Below are 19,144 nucleotides of genomic sequence, written 5' to 3'. Positions count from 1 at the left end.
TCTCTTTTCTTATTTATTTAATACACCTATCTCGAGTTGAATTCTAAGAGGGTTCGTATTCCTCGTGTAGTCAAATGGTGTAAACCTATGATAGGTTAGGTTAAGTTGAATGTGGATGGAAACTGTAGAGGAAACCTAGGTAATTGTGGTGGTGGAGGTGTGATAAGAGATGAAAGGAAATTATTTAAAGCAGTTTTTTCCTCATTACTGGGTTATAGAACCAATAGTATGGCTGAATTGAAAGCGATTATTATAGGGATTAATCTGTGCAAAAAATCTTAGATTTGATCAAGTGGAGATTGTCTGTGACTCTAGTTTGTTGGTTCAATGGATTAATTCTGGGAAGTGTTCGACTTGGAACTTATGGGAATTGTGGGAAGAGCTTGTGTTAGCTTTGAGAGGCATACATTACAAAGTGGAACATATGTACAGAGAGGCGAATCAAAGTGCGAATTTCTTTGCCAAGCAGGGTGAATCTGGTATATCTCGATCATATAGTTGCCAGGATGATCTTCCACAGCAAGTCAGGGGAATGATTCGATTGGATTTGTTAGGATTTCCTTCCTTGCACTCGTGATGCTTTGTTCTGGTGTTTGGGAAGGTTGTAGTGGATGGTTTATTTCTCGAGATCTTCCAGAGTTTTGTTTGTTTTCCACTTATAGTTGTTTAGTTTTTATTATTTGTTTGATTGTTGGTCATTAGTTTATTGGTTTTGATTAAGTTGGTTAAGTCAATTTTAAATTCTTGGGATTTGATTTTGTTATCCCCAAGTCTCAAGGTTGGAACCATGGTATTCCTCCACCATAAGTGAGAGGTTTTCTAATAAAGAAAGGAGGTGCTACCCTCTTTTACCAAAAAAAAAAAATTCATCACTTACTAGTAAAATACACTTTGGTATAACCTAATTCATCATTTCATATATTCAAATCCCAAAACATTACAATTCATTATGACTCATATGCCACACAATTTTAGTTGATATTCGTATCATAATAATTTCAGACAAAATATCATATTCTCATTTTCACGTGTTAATTCAATCAGAAATTTTCAAAATAATTGTTATAATTTATTCCCCTTACTTAACTTACTGAGAAGTCCGTAAAAATCCAAATCCTACGTCCGCAGTGTCCGAAATTTAAAATCCTAAAATTCACATTTTTTCTAGATCAATCAACTCATCTCCCATAATATTTCTCATTTAACACTTCTTAGGCCTCATATATTTCAAATAAATAATTAAACCCTAAAATGTCTTACTTATCTTGATTTTAGAGTGGTGTCCAAGGACTCCAAATCAACAATCTGCTCCAACTAAATTGTAGATAATCTCCCCACAAACCTCATGGTAACTTCTGATCATCAAAATGGGTTTTGACGGAGCGAAAATCGAAGTGAAAGAGAGAGAGAGAGAGAGAGAGAGAGAGAGAGAGAGTTAGAACCATAGGGTAAAGCCACGTACTCCAACACAGAACATGATGTAAGAAAATTTATTTTGTCATGGACATACAAAGCAATGTGACTATTCTTTTGTCCATTAATTCTTTTATATCTTTGTATTATAGTTTTATTTGATTAAATATTTGTGACATTGTTTCTCTGTGTAATTGGCCTAGTGGGTTTTCATTGCTGACCAAAAATTCATGATTAATTTAGGCATTATGACAATGTAGAATTGTAACGTTTTGAATATCTTAAAGAATGTTGGTCAATTTATGACTCGTTGGTTTTTGGACTATTAATTTTCAAGGTTGGTTTTAGTGTATGTGTCAATTTATGTTATTGTTTGAACATGAATGCATGTGTGTGTGTTTGTGCGGTGCTCAAAATTTTTTAGTTTTTTATTTTGGGCAAGTGGGATGGTTTTGAAATTTTTTTTTGGGAAAAGCAAGGGTGTATTTAAAAGATCAGGATAAGTTTTATTACGAGTGGTGAATCTAGAAGACTTCTATAGTGGTAACGACAATCATATAAAACAAAGTGAAAAACTTAAAAATATCTAAACTTAATCCTCCAAAACTTATATTGCATTTAAGAGTATGGATTTTGAGTCATAAATCTAGATTTGAGTGAATTAAAATAAAATTTAAAATAATGTTATATTACATTTTATATAAATTTATATATTACATTTTGTTTAAATTTGCATAAATTCAAATCTAATCCTATGTTGGAAAGACTTTGAATTTCGATTTGTACTAGATTCGAATAAGATTTAATAGAAAATTGTATTGAAATTTATTCAAATTCAATCAAATCCAAATTCAGATATAAAATTCATATTCCCGAATGCAGCAGAAGTAGGGGTGGCAAAACAAGTTAACGGGTCGGGGTTAAACGATTTCTGACTCGAGTTGACTCGTTTATTAACGGGTGACTATTATGTAAGCTCAAACCCGTCCGTTTAATAAATGGGCCATAAACGGGTCACCCGTTTAAAAAATATAATTTATTTATTTTAAAAATTTTTAAACATTTCATATAAAATGACATTTAAAAAAAAAATACTCTATTTTTTTTTTTAAACGAGTCATAAGATTCGTTTATAAATGGGTCACCTTGTATTAAACCCAAATCTAGCTTAAACAGGTGGGTCACAAGTCACCCCGTCAGGTTTCGACCCATTTTACCACCCTCAAGCACAAGACTAGGTAGTATTTGAGAACATAAATTAAAAAATAAATAAATACTCCTTCATTTTATTTTTAAACGGGTCATAAGATCAGTTTATAAATGGGTCACGTTATATTAAACTCAAATCTAGTTTAAACGGGTGGGTCACGAGTCAACCCGTCAAGTTTCGACCCATTTTACCACCCCCAAGCACAAGACTAGGTAGTGTTTGAGAATATAAATTTCAAACCTTAGATTTGAATTTGGATGGATTTGGATAAATTTTAATATAATTTTATATTACATCTTATTAAAATCTAATACAATTTCAAATCCTAAAAGCTTTCCAAATATATTATTAATGAATTTCTATTCAACAAATAAGCTTTACTTTGAAACAACATTATTATATATTATAGCCATATTATTTTATAATTTTAACCACAACATTTTTACTTGATTTTTTTTATAATTGAGGTGTTATATCATTTTTTAAATTTTAAATCAGGACAAATGGTGTACACGTGGATCTGCTTTTTATGGTCAGAATTGTTTAAGGCGCAACAGTGTTCTGTTTTTTAATATATTATACGTATTAGCTAAGAGCTAATCTAGTTTTAAATTAATTTTTATATATGTTAAACGAATACTATTGCATTTAAAGAATATCAACATTATTTTTTTTTGTTTTCGTATAAATTGATTTACAGATTTTCATGGCAAATTAAGTCATGTTACTTCTTAGAAATTTAATGTAGTTTAAGAACGTGTGCGTATATATTTATCTGGACGTTGTCTCAATTTATAATCCTCAAATTAATCAGCCAAATTGAATTAAAATTTTAGTAAATAAGTTCAATTATAATTATCATATTAAAATCTACTTTATAATCGAACCCAAACCTATTGTATCATTCATAGTCCCTCATTTTCCAAAATTTAATTTCAACAAAAATAATTAAATTCTTATACACACTAAATCATTAATCATGAACTCCACACAAATTTATTTTTGGGACAACAATGAATTGAAACAAGCATTCAAAAAGTATAGGAAGCTTTATTAAAAAAAAAAAAACAAAATAAAAATTATATTTTAGTAATGAGCTATAAGTTATATTAAGAAGGTTAATTTAATTACATGTCTTTACCCTTTTAAAAAATTAAAAAGACAAAAAAAAAAACTCTGCGTATACATAAATTTAATTACCCCTGCCATCGCTTTCTTCAGGTATGTATGGTCAATCTCAATTCTCGAGTTGAGAAAATTACACGACCAGTTTATGTATCAGATTAATTCCTAGATGGGTATGGCAAATCCCTACAGGTGAGTTTCCTCAGGGATGGTTGCCAGCACCGGCCGCCAGTTCCCTCTGCAAGAGTCCTCGCTGTACTCTGACGCGTCTCTCCTGAGCTCCAACAGCATCCCCTCCACCGACGTTGTCTGCGACACCAATTCCCGGAGCTGTTGCTTCGTTATTATCACCTTTATTCTCCTAATCCCAACCTCCGCCGGATCCGCGGGGGCCGCCGGAGACCCGCATCCGCAGATATTTAATTCGGGATTACACGTGCCTACGCCGTTGCCGGAGGAACGAACTCCTTCCGCCAGCAGGGGCTTTGTGTACTCTGAAATCTCGGGGACGGAGTTGGCGACAGGGGAGACCCTTCTGGTGGCGCCCGGAGAGGGTTGCGGGCGAGGCTTTGCTCGGGGTCTCTTGGTTAAGCAGTTGCCCATGGGCGTCGGAGAGTGAGGTGGCGAGGGAGATGGTCGGAGGTTGCAGAGAGAACAGGGACAAAAGGAGAGACGTTATGAATTGGGAACTGAGGCGAGAATTGAGTGAATGGTTTTATAGAAATGTGAAGGGGTTTAACGGATGATGGGAGAGAGGAGAGGGGGGAGGTTTCTTCATGCGTAGGCTGCTAGCTTTTTCTGTTGCAGCTCGCAGAAGGGAAATCCGGGGGGAACTGAAAAGCAGAGTGAACAAGAGAAATTCCTGGTTTTGAAAAATTATTATTTTTTAAGAAAGTGGAAGGGTTAAAATTGTCAACACGCATGCTGGAGAGTGGGAGGGTCGGTTAATGGAGTTCAGTTGGGGTGGCAAAAAAGTTAAGGGGTTGGGCTTGAACATTATAAATGGGTCGGAATTAAATGAGTTTGGTTCAAATTCAGGTTGACTAATCTGCCCGTTTAATAAATAGGTCATCCGTTTAAAATATATAATTTATTTATTTTAAAATATTTTAAAATTTTTATATAAAATGACATTTTTTTTATAAAAAAAAATACTCACTCATTTTATTTTTAAATGGGCCATAAATCAGGTGACTTGACTCGAACCCGCATAATCCATTTAATAAACAGGGTCAAGTCAACTTATATTAAACCCAAACCCGATTTAAACTAACGAGTCATCGGTCAACCGTCGGGTTTCGATCCGTTTTGCCACTCCTAGAATTCAAGAAGTGCCATCTTAGCCTCCTTCATTTTCGAGAAGTCGAGAAGGGTTAGGACTTGTTTGGTTCTTAACATCTTTTAACAATGTTTTGAGATTATGATACTTTAAAACTTATCTATTATTTAGTAATGGGAGATTTCAATATTGAAATTTCATTTTGGTAACATATGAGTTTGGTAGAAATTTTACTTTAAAACTATTATTTTTGGGCGTTATTACATAGTACTATTACGCATTTATTTGAGCTTGGTTCGGTAATGACTAGGATTAGTTCATTAATACTTGTTTAGGTCATTTACGAGGAGCCGAACATGAACATAAATAAAATTGAGCTCGTTCATTTAATTAATGAGCCTAGCTAGAGCTCGATTAACTTATTTATTAAACAAGTCAAGATTAAACATATTAAAGTTGACAGATTGCAGACTTAAATCTCAATTATTCTATTTTTAAAAGACAAATTAGATAGTTTTCAAAATAAATTAAGAAAGGGTTACCTATAGCTATTGAAATAGTTAAATTGGACATTAGATTTTTTTTGAATGCCATTACATGGTTTTGAATATATGTCATTTACATTTCTACGTAATATTCACTATAGCCCACTTATAATAATCTTTACTTTAGATGAAAAAGGGTGTCGTGTTGCTATTGAAATAGTTTTATTGGACGCTAGATTGTTTTGAATACCGTCTTCCGGTTTTGTACATGGTAAGGTCTGCCAGGAAACAAAAATAGGCATAGATTCATGTCACTATCCTTTACGCAAGAAATTTTTTTCTCCTCCACGCATCATAGCTTCTTTATATGTAATTTTTTTATTTTACAAAAGTAATAGGGTTGTCAACACCTAAGTGTATTCCTACAAGACATTAGTAAAGGGCCCCACACGAGCAAAAATGCATTTACAAGATTTATGTGTGCCGGTCTCACTCGCTTGTCTTCCCAACATAATAGTTAAGATAAATGTGTCACTATACGTACGAAAACCTTTTTACCTTTGAAAAGTTTGAGCAGATGCATTCATGTGGCCGCCATTAATATTTTTATTTTTGTTAATTACCTTATTATCTAGCCAGTGTGAAATCAAGAGTTTTACTAATATCTTTAATGACTCTCATACCCGTAATAGAAACCTCTATTTGAATCTTAGGATCGGCTTTTGGGTAGATATATATATATATTTGAAAGTTAGAGTAGTGAAATCTAAAAAATGATGCAATATCAAAGGTGTTTTAATCTTGATTGAATTTTATTTTGAACTCTAATCTTTTGGAAAAAAAAAATACATATGGAAAAAATACAATTAGAAAATTAAATTAAGTCGGTCAATACTAATGTTAATTAAGCAAACAAACTATAATAATAATAATAATAATAATAATAATAATAATAATAATAATTGAACAAAATTAAACAAACTATAATAGAGCGAGATTTTATACTACACATTTAGAAAGTTTAGTGTAAAAGATGTGAGATTAGATTCTGTAATTGCTTACTAGTCTCTCAAACTTTATAAACCTTGATATAAGGGCACTTTTGAGAAAGGTAGGATTCAAATTCTCGAAGTAGAAATTTATTCGAACGGTGGAAGAGGACAAAAGATTAACGGGTAAGACTTATAAATAATTGTAAATAGTCGCATTTCGAAATGAAAAAATAAATGTGTTAGTGAACCATGTTTGAGCCTTGAGGCACAACTAATTGCAAGAGTCAAATGCAAAAAAGTAGTGCTTGAAAATGATTCTTGTAGGTTAAAGGCAATCGATGGGCTGTAGAAAAATCAGGGGGTCCTCATAGTCCTACCTCAATTTTTAAAATAAATTTTTTTATAAATTAAAAAATCATTTAACATTACCCAAATTTGCAATCACAATTTAAATATCCCTGCCTTAAAAAAATGTAATCAAAATTTTATTCAATTTTAGGTCAACAAAAGATTTACGTTGTGTTTGGAAGCAAAAATTTCAGATCTTGAAACTAAACTTGAATAGATTTGGACAAATTTTAATATAATTTTATATTACATTTTATGTAAATCCAATACAATTCTAAATCTAATGAATTCCCAAACATAGGGTTAGTTTAAATTTAAATTTGTTAGAAAATATATATGATTTTTTGTACCATGTTAATTTTTACTAAATAAAAAGTAGGTATAAATAATTAATATCATTCTTTCCTTATTTGAGTACATTAGAATTTCATATGTGTGAAAAACGTGCTTAATTTGTAAATCATATAAAATAAGAAAAAAAGATGCGCTTAAGTTAACATATTTTCTATTCTAATTTCTTTAGGGTCCATTTGGATTAAAGATTTTATTTGGGGAAAGGAAAGAAAAGCAAATTAAGGAAAAAACATATTTTCCCTTGTATTTTCCTTCTATATAAAATACTATAAAAAATAAAAATTTGTTTTACCATGACTAAAAATTAGAAAAAACAAAATATCAATGATGTATAAAATAATTTTTTTGTTTATAGATTCGATATACTTTTTATTTTCTTTCTCACTTTCTTTGATAACTAAACATGAAAATGTAGATTCCTTGATATTTTTCTTTCTTTCCTTTTTCTAATATTTTCTGAGTTTCAAACGAGTCAACTTGGATAAAGAATTTTGCTTAAGAAAATGAAAGGATAAGAAAATTAGGAGAAAACTCCTTTTTTATTGTATTTCATTCTATATTTCATTTCTTGCTTTCCTCGTTAACCAAATATGAAAACATGAATTCTTTGATATTTTCCTAATATTTTCCAAGTTCCAACAGGGGCTTAAGAGACATTTCCATAGAATCTAGCTTAGGTCATTCAGCAGCCAAAGAAAAAAATATATAAAAATAAAACAGCAACAAATGTTGCGTTTGAGAGCATGAGTGTCAAACCTTGAATTTGAATTTTTACGTGAATTTAGATAAATTTCAATACAAATTTATATTACATTTTGTCTAAATCCAATAAAATTTCAAATCCAAGACCCATCAAATATAGGGTAAAAGGAAACAAATTCTCAAAAATTACTCCACATGAAGCTTAAGACTAGAGTCATCTAGCATAGAAACAAAGAAACCAAAAAGACCCTCCAATATAAGTTCCAAACAAATATTACCTCCTCTTCCACATTATCCTTCTTGAATAATAATCACTGCACACAATTTTGCCTCTTCAAAGGCATGCTTGGAGATGAAATGTGAGATAGACTAAATCTCAAGTCATTGTGAGCTTCCAATGACTAAATCTCAAGTCATTGGGAGCTCCCAATTGACACCAAAAGAAGAAAAACAAACAAAAAACAAAACAAAAGCATAAAAAAAAACACCACCATTACAAAATGTTAGTAAAAATAAAATTTTAAAAGAACTACTACCATGAAACTATCTAGACAGAATAGAGATTTTGAAACAGCTAAGGGGGTTCAATTTGCAGACAAACAATACCAAAGTTTGGTACCATAAACATATATTTTTTTATCCATAGCCTCGAAGTTCCATTCACCTCTATACTCACTAGAATAAACATAACTCCTACAAATACCAAGTTTCATGGCATGGAAGCCAAGAACACAACATATGTGTGTGTGTATATATATTTATATATGAAATGGACAGACCATGATTATGGTAAAGCATCTTTACATGGGCGTTTATACACTCTCGGAGCTGCATAGACAGTTCAATGAATAGGCAACCGAGGAGCACGCGGCCGAACAGGTGTCTTTGATGGGCTTACCCTGATTATGCATAACAAAACAGATTATATTATAATAAATAAGCAGAACACAGCAAGCTGAAAACAGAAAAAAGTAGAAGCAGCATGGCCTTCGACCTTATTGGTAATGAACCCAAAATCACCCCACTACAGTTGAGAGCAGCAATAGCACTTTCAGCCTGCACGAGCAATGGAAGAAAATAAGACAATGGAGATAACATTCATACATATATGTTAAACTCGTCAATGTATAGATCAACCACAAACTGTCATACCCCCATACACATAAATGATCCAATAAAGTTTTTCAAAAATATGTAGAAAAGATGCTAAAATGGCATATCTCACGGGAGCAAGAACCACCACAAACATACGGGTTGGCAGTATACTTTTCATGAATGTGAATCAAAATAAGTTCACTATAGAAGATTTTCAACTCATAGACCTAATGGCACCTAGTTTACAAACATGAACGTAATTCACATGCAAATTCAGTAACACATGAAACCATTAAGCAGCTCAGCTAAAGTTCAACTTGCACCATGCACAATTAGTCGGTCCAAGTGGAGAAGGAATTTCAGTACTAGTACCACAATGTATTAACCCAGCCATTAGTGAATTAGAAATTTTATTCAAAAGGCCATCAAGAACAAAAAACAACGAGGATTAATCTGGATTCCAGGAGAACATCAATTCTAGATTGATGTTTCATAGCTCTGAAGCCAAAGGCCAAAATCCGGCAGAATCTTATCATTGGCCTTAAATTCAAGATTGCAGTTTTCAAAGTTTCAGAACAAAATCTCTCTTTGGAGTTTTACTAGCGCTTATAATAAACAATCTTAACCTAAAGAGAACACATAAAAAAACAGTAAACTTCATTTCAAAAGATTAGACACAAACTCATGTGGCATAAAGGCTTTGTCTAGAAGTCAAATGACAATGTTTGTTGTATAGGAATGATAAAAATTACCCCATGTGAAAATATTACACAGAATAAAAAAATTCAATGGGCAAAGTGAACATCTGAAAACCATTGACTGAAAACATCACTGGCAACCAAACTCAAACGGAGTACAGGTGAGCATAATTTGGCCAAAACCGAATTAACCGAGTAAATTCGGTCTATTCGGTTCAATTAAAAATTTATTCGGTTTGGTTCTGTATTCATTTTCACTGAATTTCAGTTTTCGATTTTCAGTTCAGTTTTGGGGTTTAATATGTTAGGTTAACCAAATTAACCAAAAAAATAAAAAAGCATAGCCTAGTGCACAAAACTCCTGCGGGGGTACAGGGAAGGAGCGGACCAACGATGGGTCTATAGTACGCAGCCTTGCCTTATATTTTCACAAGAGACTGCTATCATGTAAGGGGAATAACCAAACACACGGAAGTTCCTAGAACACAAAACCTGTGAGAAACAAGATAGAGACAAGCACACGCCAAAGAAAAATAAGCATGCGCACACACAAGACAACATTTACGTGGTTCGGCAATTTTGCCTACGTCCACGGAGTTGCAGGGATTTCACTATTATCAGGGAAGTATACAAAGTGTAGCAATTACAGTTTCTCTCACTCTCAACAAGGAAGAAACAATGTGCACACACCTTTAATACCAAAGCAAACACCTTTGGATCATGCACACAAGAGTCTCACACTTTCTCCACACTTCTATAGCACTCTATACCGCTCTACACACATAAACGAACTCTAGAAATATATATCTTAGGGTGTACAAGATCATAACTTTTGAAATAGGAAAGTTCTGCCGAAATCTCGCACAAAAGATCGTCGCCGTCGACCTAGTCGCACCTCTATTCCTCATGGTCACAACCTAGTCGAGCCTCGCGGGAAATCAGGAATCTTGAACTTTAGCATTCTCGACCTAGTCACACCATGAAGTCTTGCTGGTCGAGATGATGGTCGAGCCTCTCGGGATTTCATCCTTCAGGATATCTCAGAATCTCGACTTGGTCGCCCTTCAAGGTCTTTATGGTCGAGCACTTGGGTGAGACTCTTAGTATTTCTGGCCGATAGGCCCAGGCCTTCGCTCCATGGATTAAACATAACTAGGCTCCACAAAGCCCAACATATCACGCCTCAAACCCGTGACCTCGAGGTCACACGACGACGACTTTACCGTTGCACCTAGGCTCCCCTTCAGGTTAATTGAATCAACCTGTATACATTAAAATTTTAAATATCTTATACATATTATATATATTAATTCAGTTAAAATCGGTTAACTGATTTAACTAAAATTCGGTTTGGCTGGTTTTGGGGTTCAGTTAATATGGAATATTGGTTTGGTTTGGTTTGGTTAACAAGATTCTTGAACCAAAATTTTTTAGTTAATTTGATTAATTAATCGAATTACTGTACCAACCCAATACTCACCAAGGAGGTTTTCAAAACTGCAATGCAACATCTAAAAATCATTTAAAAGGCAAAATGTATGTCTTATCTGGCAATTGCCCAGAATAAACCATACAGCAATATTTGGGAAATTCTCCAAATGACTTGCTGGTCATATAATATAACACACAAAAAATTTAAATTTAAAGTTCTATATAAAGAAGTAAGCTGATTCCAAGATTTTCTCAGCCCTCCTAACCTTGGGTAATAACTGCTTTTCCAAGATCTTGACATTTATCTGACAACAAATTTTATTCTCTCAATAAAAATTGATGTGCAGTATAGCTTCTTGTTTGTGCCATCTTTGAGCACCTCCGAGAAGGCCACATGGCTGAAGAAGGAACAACCACGTGGTAAAAGCCCATTCAGCCAAAAGATATTTTTGGAGATGATCGTGGTGATTACAATGGCGGAGAATCAAGGACAAGAAGTTGTCCACTCCAAAATGACACAGTGAGGGTTCAGCCACAATCAGAGTGAAGGATATCCCAACATTAGCGGCCAAAAGGAAGCAAGAGAAGGGCACATGGCTGAGCTCTCCAGTTCTATGCCGTAGGCTATAGTAAAAGCCAGCCATATGAAGTTAAAAAGGCAAACTGACTCCAAAATAATAGGACACAGGACATTATCAGGTTTAATTTCAAGTTCAAACAAATCCTTTCCAGATAAGGAGGTTTGGAACATGCCCAGATAAAGGGAATTTGAATATAAGGATGAGGATAGAGACTGGGATAAGTTTTAGCCACCATGCTTCTAGGAATATAAATGCAGAGTTAGTCGAGTAAAAGCAGCATAGATAGCCTTGTAACGGTTGGTAGAGGCTCTTCACCACAATCACAAAAAATATACCGGTTGTATTTTTCCTATCTTCTCACTCTCTCCCTCTCTCTCTCTCTCTCTCATATTCTAAACTTCAACAATTATAACAAATTCCCAAGCAAGGGAACCTGCCTTCCTAACACTACTAATTGTAATACAAATAGTCAAGATAATAAATTCATACTTCTGCTATAAAGCAGACCAATGCCACCATTGCCACTGCCACCCCTGCCTTGCACCACTTTAAGACTGATTTTTTTTTTTTTCCAAATTAATATCCATGATATCTAAAAAGCAGGTTTTAATTTTTTTTGGCAGTGGGATAACTTCAGCTGCTCAATAAGTGGGAATGATTCAAAGACATCTGCAGAAGATTCAGGCATAAACAGGCCTGAATAAGAAGGATGTAAGCAGTGCTTTTAAAAGAACTAGGCACACTTGAGCACCATGGACTCTTAGAACTCAAGCACAAAGCAAAAAGCACAGGCACGCACCCAAGTGATAAACTGCACGTCATTAAAAACAAGTGTACAATAATTTGGCTTGAAAGATTTAACACATAATAGGAAAACAGGAGACCCAAAAAAAAACAAAATCAAGACTTTGCTTGGCAGGAAAAACAGATTAGAAAAAAAACAGTGAGGTGGTAGGCAACTGTTTTTGCTTTTATTATGTATTGATTTTTTTTTTAACAAAAGATAATTTCATGAAGGAAGAAAGAATGTACAAAAAGGAGAATAAGAGATCCTCATAATCAGAGCAGACAAAACAAAAAAGGTAGGGAAAAACATCAATCAAGCCAACAAAGAAAACAAAACTCTTTTATGTTAGAAAAGCTCATTCCCTTGAAGCACCCCAAGCTAACAGCCCAAAGCGAGGCTACGTAATGAATTATCCCAAAGCAAGGAAACATTCAGCTTCTTCCCAAAAAAATTATGCATATGCTCCAAGCCTCCAACCATAAACCTCACAACACTGCAGAAAATGCACATCTCCATAATACTGCAGCATCTTAATAAAAGGGCTACCCAACAAATTCTCCACCAAGTTTGGGCAAATGGCAAATCTAACTTTCTCCCAATAAACCAAAAAGCTTTCTTCCACATTTCCAAGCAAAATCACAGTGCAAAAACAAATGAGAAGCTGTTTCTGAAATGTTAAAGCATAAAAGCACACATATGGAGAGTGGTGTTAACCCTATTAAGCACAGCCAACCAAATAAAAGCCTCAACCTTCGCAGGTGCTTTCACTTTCCAAATTTTTTTATGCAGCGAAAAGGAAAAATTAGCGGTAGTCAAAAGATCAGAAAAGGATTTACAAGAATAAACCCCCAAAGAATCCTTAAGATAGTCCAAAATTCCCAATCAAAGTTATCATCCCAACCAATTTTAACTTACCAACACACCTTCTGTATGGTTCTTCCTAAAATCCTCCCTACAATCTATCAAAATGGTATCCCTCTGATGCTTCCCTTTGAAGAAAGATCTATGTTATGAGAAATGATGTACTCTAGAACAAATATATCCCTCAAAACAAAAGATTGGTAATTATTCATAGTATGCTTTAAAGATCTAACATCTCTCCATCATGCTAGCTAGGTCCCTCTTGACATGACTTTGGAGGTCGTGCCCTTCTTGCAATGATTCATCATTCAAGTGGGTTGTAATACAAATATACAATTGAAGGATCGTCAAATTGCATTTCTGAACATAATAAAGTTGGAAGGAGGGGGGGGTGGGTCTGGAATTTTACGGAATTAAACAAAAAATTCCAAACAACTACAAATATAAGGCTCCAACATGATGTTCCCAAGTGCAGTCTTTGGATCATTTTAATAAAATGAATATACACAACAAAATCTATCATGATTTCTCCTATACATTTCTATTGCAAAGTAGCATCACAGAATAACCTGTAAGTATTTGGAAGATTCGCTTGGCAATGGTGAAGTTGAAACTCAACTTTTATAGCCCTCCCTTGATCAAAATTATTCAATAAGAATCAGTCTTCCTTTGACTATCATTTTTTCAGTACCCATGTATTTCTTTTCCTTTCTCTTTAGGCATTTGACATCTACACATTCACATGTTGTGAGCTCTAAATCCTTCAAAACAACCCTTGGAAGTTCAAACACAACCTAAAAGATTCCATACAAGTCTGAAACTTCAATAAATAATGTCACAGGCCAAACACTTTGCATTTTGCGAAGGGTCGTGCAGCACTAGCTAAAGCACTCTTGCTTAGCCACTCAGCCAAAGAATACCATGGTTTACCACAGGAACACGTTCATAGCAATTGATGAAAAGCAAGCGAAAGCAATAAGCAATTTATGAAAGCAAATGATAAACACGCAATAAATATTGAAGCAACGTAATTTATTAACAACACCACCATAAGCAGCGTGCGTTTAGCGAGGGAGGCAAGTGGGCTAAATATGTTTACAAAATGCTAGTAAATTTTACAAGATTGATGGACACTCACCTTTGCTTAAAGAGTTTTATATGCTATTTTATTTTTGACACTAGGAAACATCAAAATGACTGAGGAGTCATACTCCGACTTTACACTAAAGACATAAATATACTCAAAAGCATAAAACCTATACTGTTATCACATAATGGGAACCTATCAAATGCACACAAGGCAAGCAGTCACAGGCAAGCATAATGCCTTGAAAAAGCTTGGCTCGTGACAACTAAGCACATGTTTAATTTTGAGTGACACTCGCACAGTCAAGAAAATTTGGGGGAAAAAAAAAACAGATATGGTATAGAAATTCCTGAATGACATCAGAACTAATCCCTCCCATCCAAGAAAGACCAAGAAGCCATCCATCCAGCAACATGCTACCAATCCTGAATATTGAGAAACATATTAAGACATCCATGTGGAGAGACAACAGATAAAATCATTCAAACCCTTCACATAGTTCATAATTATCGTAGTTGTATTTTAGGCATTGACATGTGAATCACTGTTGAAAAACAGCATAAGTTCTTGGACCTTTTCAATTACTAGAGAATTAATAACAACAAAGAAGTCCCAAACATTCCATTGAACACTCAATCACTCAAAACTTTGAATAATAAAAGGAATCTAGAAGTAGAAGGAAGCACCACTCATGCTTATAAACAAACCAAGTAGTTTTTTAATTAAATGGCCCAAGTAAGTTTAACAAAGAATGACAGCATGAAGGTTAAGCAATATATGGCCTTAAAAAATCTCAGTAGTTGACCTCATCTTTTTGCGTGACATTACCTGATTTTCCAAATAAAGATTCATGAAAACAATTCCCTGATACCCTAGAGCATTCCTAGAGTTTGACATAACCATGGTTCATGGAACACGCTACTGCATATTTCCCTCTTTCTTCAATAACTAACTGAGAAAACCTATATATCTTACTATCTTTAAGAGAAAAAACCAGTCTACTAAACCTATATATCTTACTATCTTTGAGATAAAACCAGTCTACTTAAAAATTTTCATCCCTCAGCTTAAAAATTTTCATCCCTCAGCTTAGTCTTAAAACTTTTCATTCACCCCCTACCTCCACTCCACTGATCCCCCTTATTTTTACAGATTTGGGCATTTTAAAAAGAAAGACCAGCAACACAAAATAAATAACTAAATAAAACTCATTATAAGAAACAGGGAATTTGACATGCATAAATTAGAAAATGGAATTACCATTACGAACTCAACAAAAGCAATCCGAGTAGAATGGTGATAGTCTCCAAGAAGCCTTATGCGATTAACCTGCATTAGACAAAATGCACCAATGAATATATTCATTAATAGAATAGTCAAAGCTTTACCCCCCCAAAAAAAAAAAAACAGTATTTTAACAATTGTGGCAAATGTTTTTCCCTTTTTTTTCCTGATAAAAAGTGACATGAATTATCACAAACCTCTCCACAAACTGATTCAAAAAATATCTTCACATCTCCTTGTGTAATCTGTAAAGAACAATAGTATATAATAAAAAGGGAGTTTTGCAATCCTTGTTCTAAATAAATTCAGTGATACAGAGTCTGAAAATTACCTTCTTATCAATATTTGTGCAGTAAATGGTTCTTGCACACATCTCTCGTTCATCTTCAGACTGCAGTCCAAAGTCCAATAGATAACCAGCTCAAAGAGATAAAATAAGAAGAAAAGATATCGTGATAACCAAAATTACAAATTTCTAGGGATAACAGCTAGCATTTCTCACCCTAGGCAAAAATGTTGGGTTAACTGGTGCAATTGCTGTTTTAGAGGGCAGCACCCTTACAGGATAATATCCAAGCATAGTTCCTGCTAGATTCAAAGCAGCCCGTGCACCTTCTGCAACCACAAAGTTTCACCAGGAAAATAATCATCACATACAGTACAACAAAACCAAAAAAATGCATTGAGCACTAGCTAAAAACCCTAGCAAAGCAATGTTAGCATTACCCTCATCAGTAAACTCAACAAAAGCAAAACGCAGGACAGAATTCGGGTCACCACATACACGGCAATCAACGACCTTTGTGTGCATAAAAAGGAATTGGTTCAGCAGAAAATTTCAATCTGCATACTAAAAATCACACCCACAAAGTAACCAGAAACATCATAACCTGCCCACAACTGATAAATAGAGCTGCAAGCTGCTCTTCAGTGACCTGTGACAGAAGAATCAAGCACATAAGTCCAAGTAATTTAAGCCATCGCCCCATAGGAACCATAACAAGTGCTGTATTTACCTGTTGATCAATGTCAGACACGTATACAGTCCTCCGAATTATTTCTTCCCGCTGAGCCATACTTGTCCGACTGTTCATCCTCCGCTTTCCTGGAACATAGCCATTCCTCTTCTACACACAACAATCAAGGAAGATTAAACAAAAGAAATTCTTAAGATTGCGTTTGAAGGGGCAGATTTGGGGCTGTGACTTTGATATTGGATGGATTTGGACAAATTTTCATATAAAATTGTATGGAACTTGATCCAAATTCAACAAGAATTTCAAACTCGAGTACCAAATAAGCGTTTCCAAATGCTATGTTAAACAAGAAGCACAAGTATACATGGATTTCACATATGCAAAATACGGCTAGGGTATACCCGTCGACCAATGTTGCCATTAAAATATCCATTCCTCGTCAAATTTGGGTTGTCTGTGTAGAGGTGACCGTTTGATCCATGGTTAGATAATGATGGAGGCACAAATTCTTCAGCCATAGGATTCAACTTCGAGAATAGCTCCTCCAAGTCCCTCATGTCTGCTTTGAAGTTCCCAGAATCCCCATTCATATGCAATTCATCGCCGTTGGAACGATGATGAGCATGCAGATTCTGCTGATGGTGCTGCTGGAACTGCTGCATCTTCACGTAGAGAGCCTGATCGTGCGTCGGAAGAATGGGGACATTGTTATTCTGCTGGTGAAAGCTGGGATCAGCAAGACGAGCCCTAACGTGGTTTTGCTTGGTCTGGCCCTGATCACTGGAAATGCTAGATTCCACAGCTGCGGTACTTTCGAGGTTTCTACTCGATGAGCCCATGCTCATCCCCAAATCGACTCCGGCATTCTCAACCACCGCCATCGACTCCCAGTCTCCAGAATCTCAGCCACTCCTCTCAAAATACCCCTGTGGTTTCATGTCAAAAAATGGACGGATCATCGATCGATCGAGCGAGCTCCCGATGGCTCATAACAATTTAACATTAACAAATGAAAGAGGATAATGAATAAAAATAGTTTCGACTTTCGAAGACATACCTTTGCCGAGTCTAAATCGTTTCCATTTCCTACAGATCGCCCTGGAGGAAGTGAACAAAAGAGAGAGAACAAGAACGGATGTTTTGAAAAGGTCGAGAGAAACAGAAACCAGTGTGTGTATTCTTACACAGTAACAAATACCAAATTCTCTTCCTCCTCCTCCTCCTCCTCCTCCTCTTCCTCTTCTTCTTCCTCTTCCTCTTTCTCTTCTTCCTCTTCTTCTCTCCTTGTTTGGCAGCAGTGAATCAGCAAGAAAATCGAAGGAGTTCTTCGGATCGAGGCTTGGACCTTCACATCGCTCTGAACGGTGAAGACTGTTCAACCCACGCCACTCTCACCTGAGTCACTTTCCCCCTCGTCTCAGTATATACAGATTACCGTATACCATGAAATGTACATACATATGCACATACATATACATACATACATACATGCGTGAGTTGATCGCGAATAGATACGCACGCGTGCAATGAGTTAGTTGACTGCTTTTGTCTACTAGTAGTAGTGGTGTATTTGCACGTGCAATGCACGTGAATGCTTCCAAAAATAAACAGAAAAATATTGTTTTATTTGCGGAATAATTTTTATTTAACAATTTATTTTACATTATAAATGCAAAAATTCTTGCTAATATTGATTAATTTGAGCGTGCGACTGGCCGAAAATTATATTTTCAGTTATTCATTTTGTAATTGCAATATTTAATGATAAATATAGATTTAAAATATATTTAAACAACTTAATTACATTTAAAATCAGCCTATATTTCAACAATTAATATGATGTAAATTATGACCCTTTCATTATAAAAATCAGCCACGCAAGTTTCCATCTACCTAATTCTAATAATATAAATGCAATTATATAAAATTTCAAATACTTAGATAAATAAATAAATAAATTATTAATTTATCACGCTTCATAAATTTAATTTTAAGAGTCTGTCAAAAAAATTAATTTTGTAAATAACTAGAAATACAAACCCACGCTCCACAGAAAACAAAAATTCTAACAGTATATTAAATTCCAAAAAATTGTTTGTATCATTTTATAAATATAACATGGTATACATTTTTTTTAATAATTTAAATTTAGATTAAATTTATTATTTTTTAATAAATGTAAATATAAATGTAATATGGTAAATATATTTTTATATTTTTTAATAAATTGTAATTAAATAAATTATATAATTTGAATGTATGTAAAGAATAAAGAAAGTGATAGTTAATAATTCATTAGTTTTATGTCTTTATTTGTGTAAATATAATATAAAGTTATTGGGGAGAAAAGTTGTTGAGGTGAATCAATCCCACGAAAAAAATGGAGATAAAAGTAGAAAACAAAATAAATTAATTTTTGTGGACCTCTCACATGG

General features: G+C 34.3%; 1 protein-coding gene across 2 annotated transcripts; it reads right to left on the bottom strand.

Moving 5' to 3' along the window:
- Window positions 1-8,471: 8,471 nt before the first annotated feature.
- Window positions 8,472-18,115, bottom strand: LOC131157479 (polyadenylate-binding protein-interacting protein 11). Of its 2 annotated transcripts, XM_058111669.1 has the most exons (11): window positions 17,767-18,109; window positions 17,111-17,635; window positions 16,749-16,859; window positions 16,623-16,667; window positions 16,459-16,531; window positions 16,235-16,347; window positions 16,064-16,123; window positions 15,930-15,977; window positions 15,709-15,777; window positions 8,903-8,964; window positions 8,472-8,807 (listed from the first exon to the last, which is right to left on the bottom strand). In XM_058111669.1, the coding sequence occupies exons 2-11, from the start codon at window positions 17,588-17,590 to the stop codon at window positions 8,750-8,752; spliced, it is 1,119 nt and encodes a 372-aa protein (XP_057967652.1). In that variant the 5' UTR covers window positions 17,591-17,635; window positions 17,767-18,109; the 3' UTR covers window positions 8,472-8,749. The 2 variants fall into 2 exon arrangements, with proteins under 2 accessions (XP_057967652.1, XP_057967651.1); XM_058111668.1 differs by having other exon boundaries at window positions 8,472-8,964; window positions 17,767-18,115.
- Between the last annotated feature and the right edge of the window lie 1,029 nt (window positions 18,116-19,144).

The sequence above is a fragment of the Malania oleifera genome, chromosome 6 (assembly GCF_029873635.1).
Source record: "Malania oleifera isolate guangnan ecotype guangnan chromosome 6, ASM2987363v1, whole genome shotgun sequence".
NCBI classification, from domain to species: domain Eukaryota; kingdom Viridiplantae; phylum Streptophyta; class Magnoliopsida; order Santalales; family Ximeniaceae; genus Malania; species Malania oleifera.
Note: the sequence above shows the minus strand (reverse complement) of the source record. Positions and strands in the feature narration are given on the sequence as shown.

Coding starts and splice junctions, on each gene's coding strand:
- LOC131157479 (XM_058111668.1), bottom strand. CDS start 17,590: ATGGCGGTGGTTGAGAATGCCGGAGTCGATTTGGGGATGAGCATGGGC. Junction 16,532..16,622: donor TATTTATCAGTTGTGGGCAG/GTTATGATGTTT, acceptor ATGCACACAAAG/GTCGTTGATTGCCGTGTATG. Junction 16,124..16,234: donor ACCCAACATTTTTGCCTAGG/GTGAGAAATGCT, acceptor TTTGGACTGCAG/TCTGAAGATGAACGAGAGAT.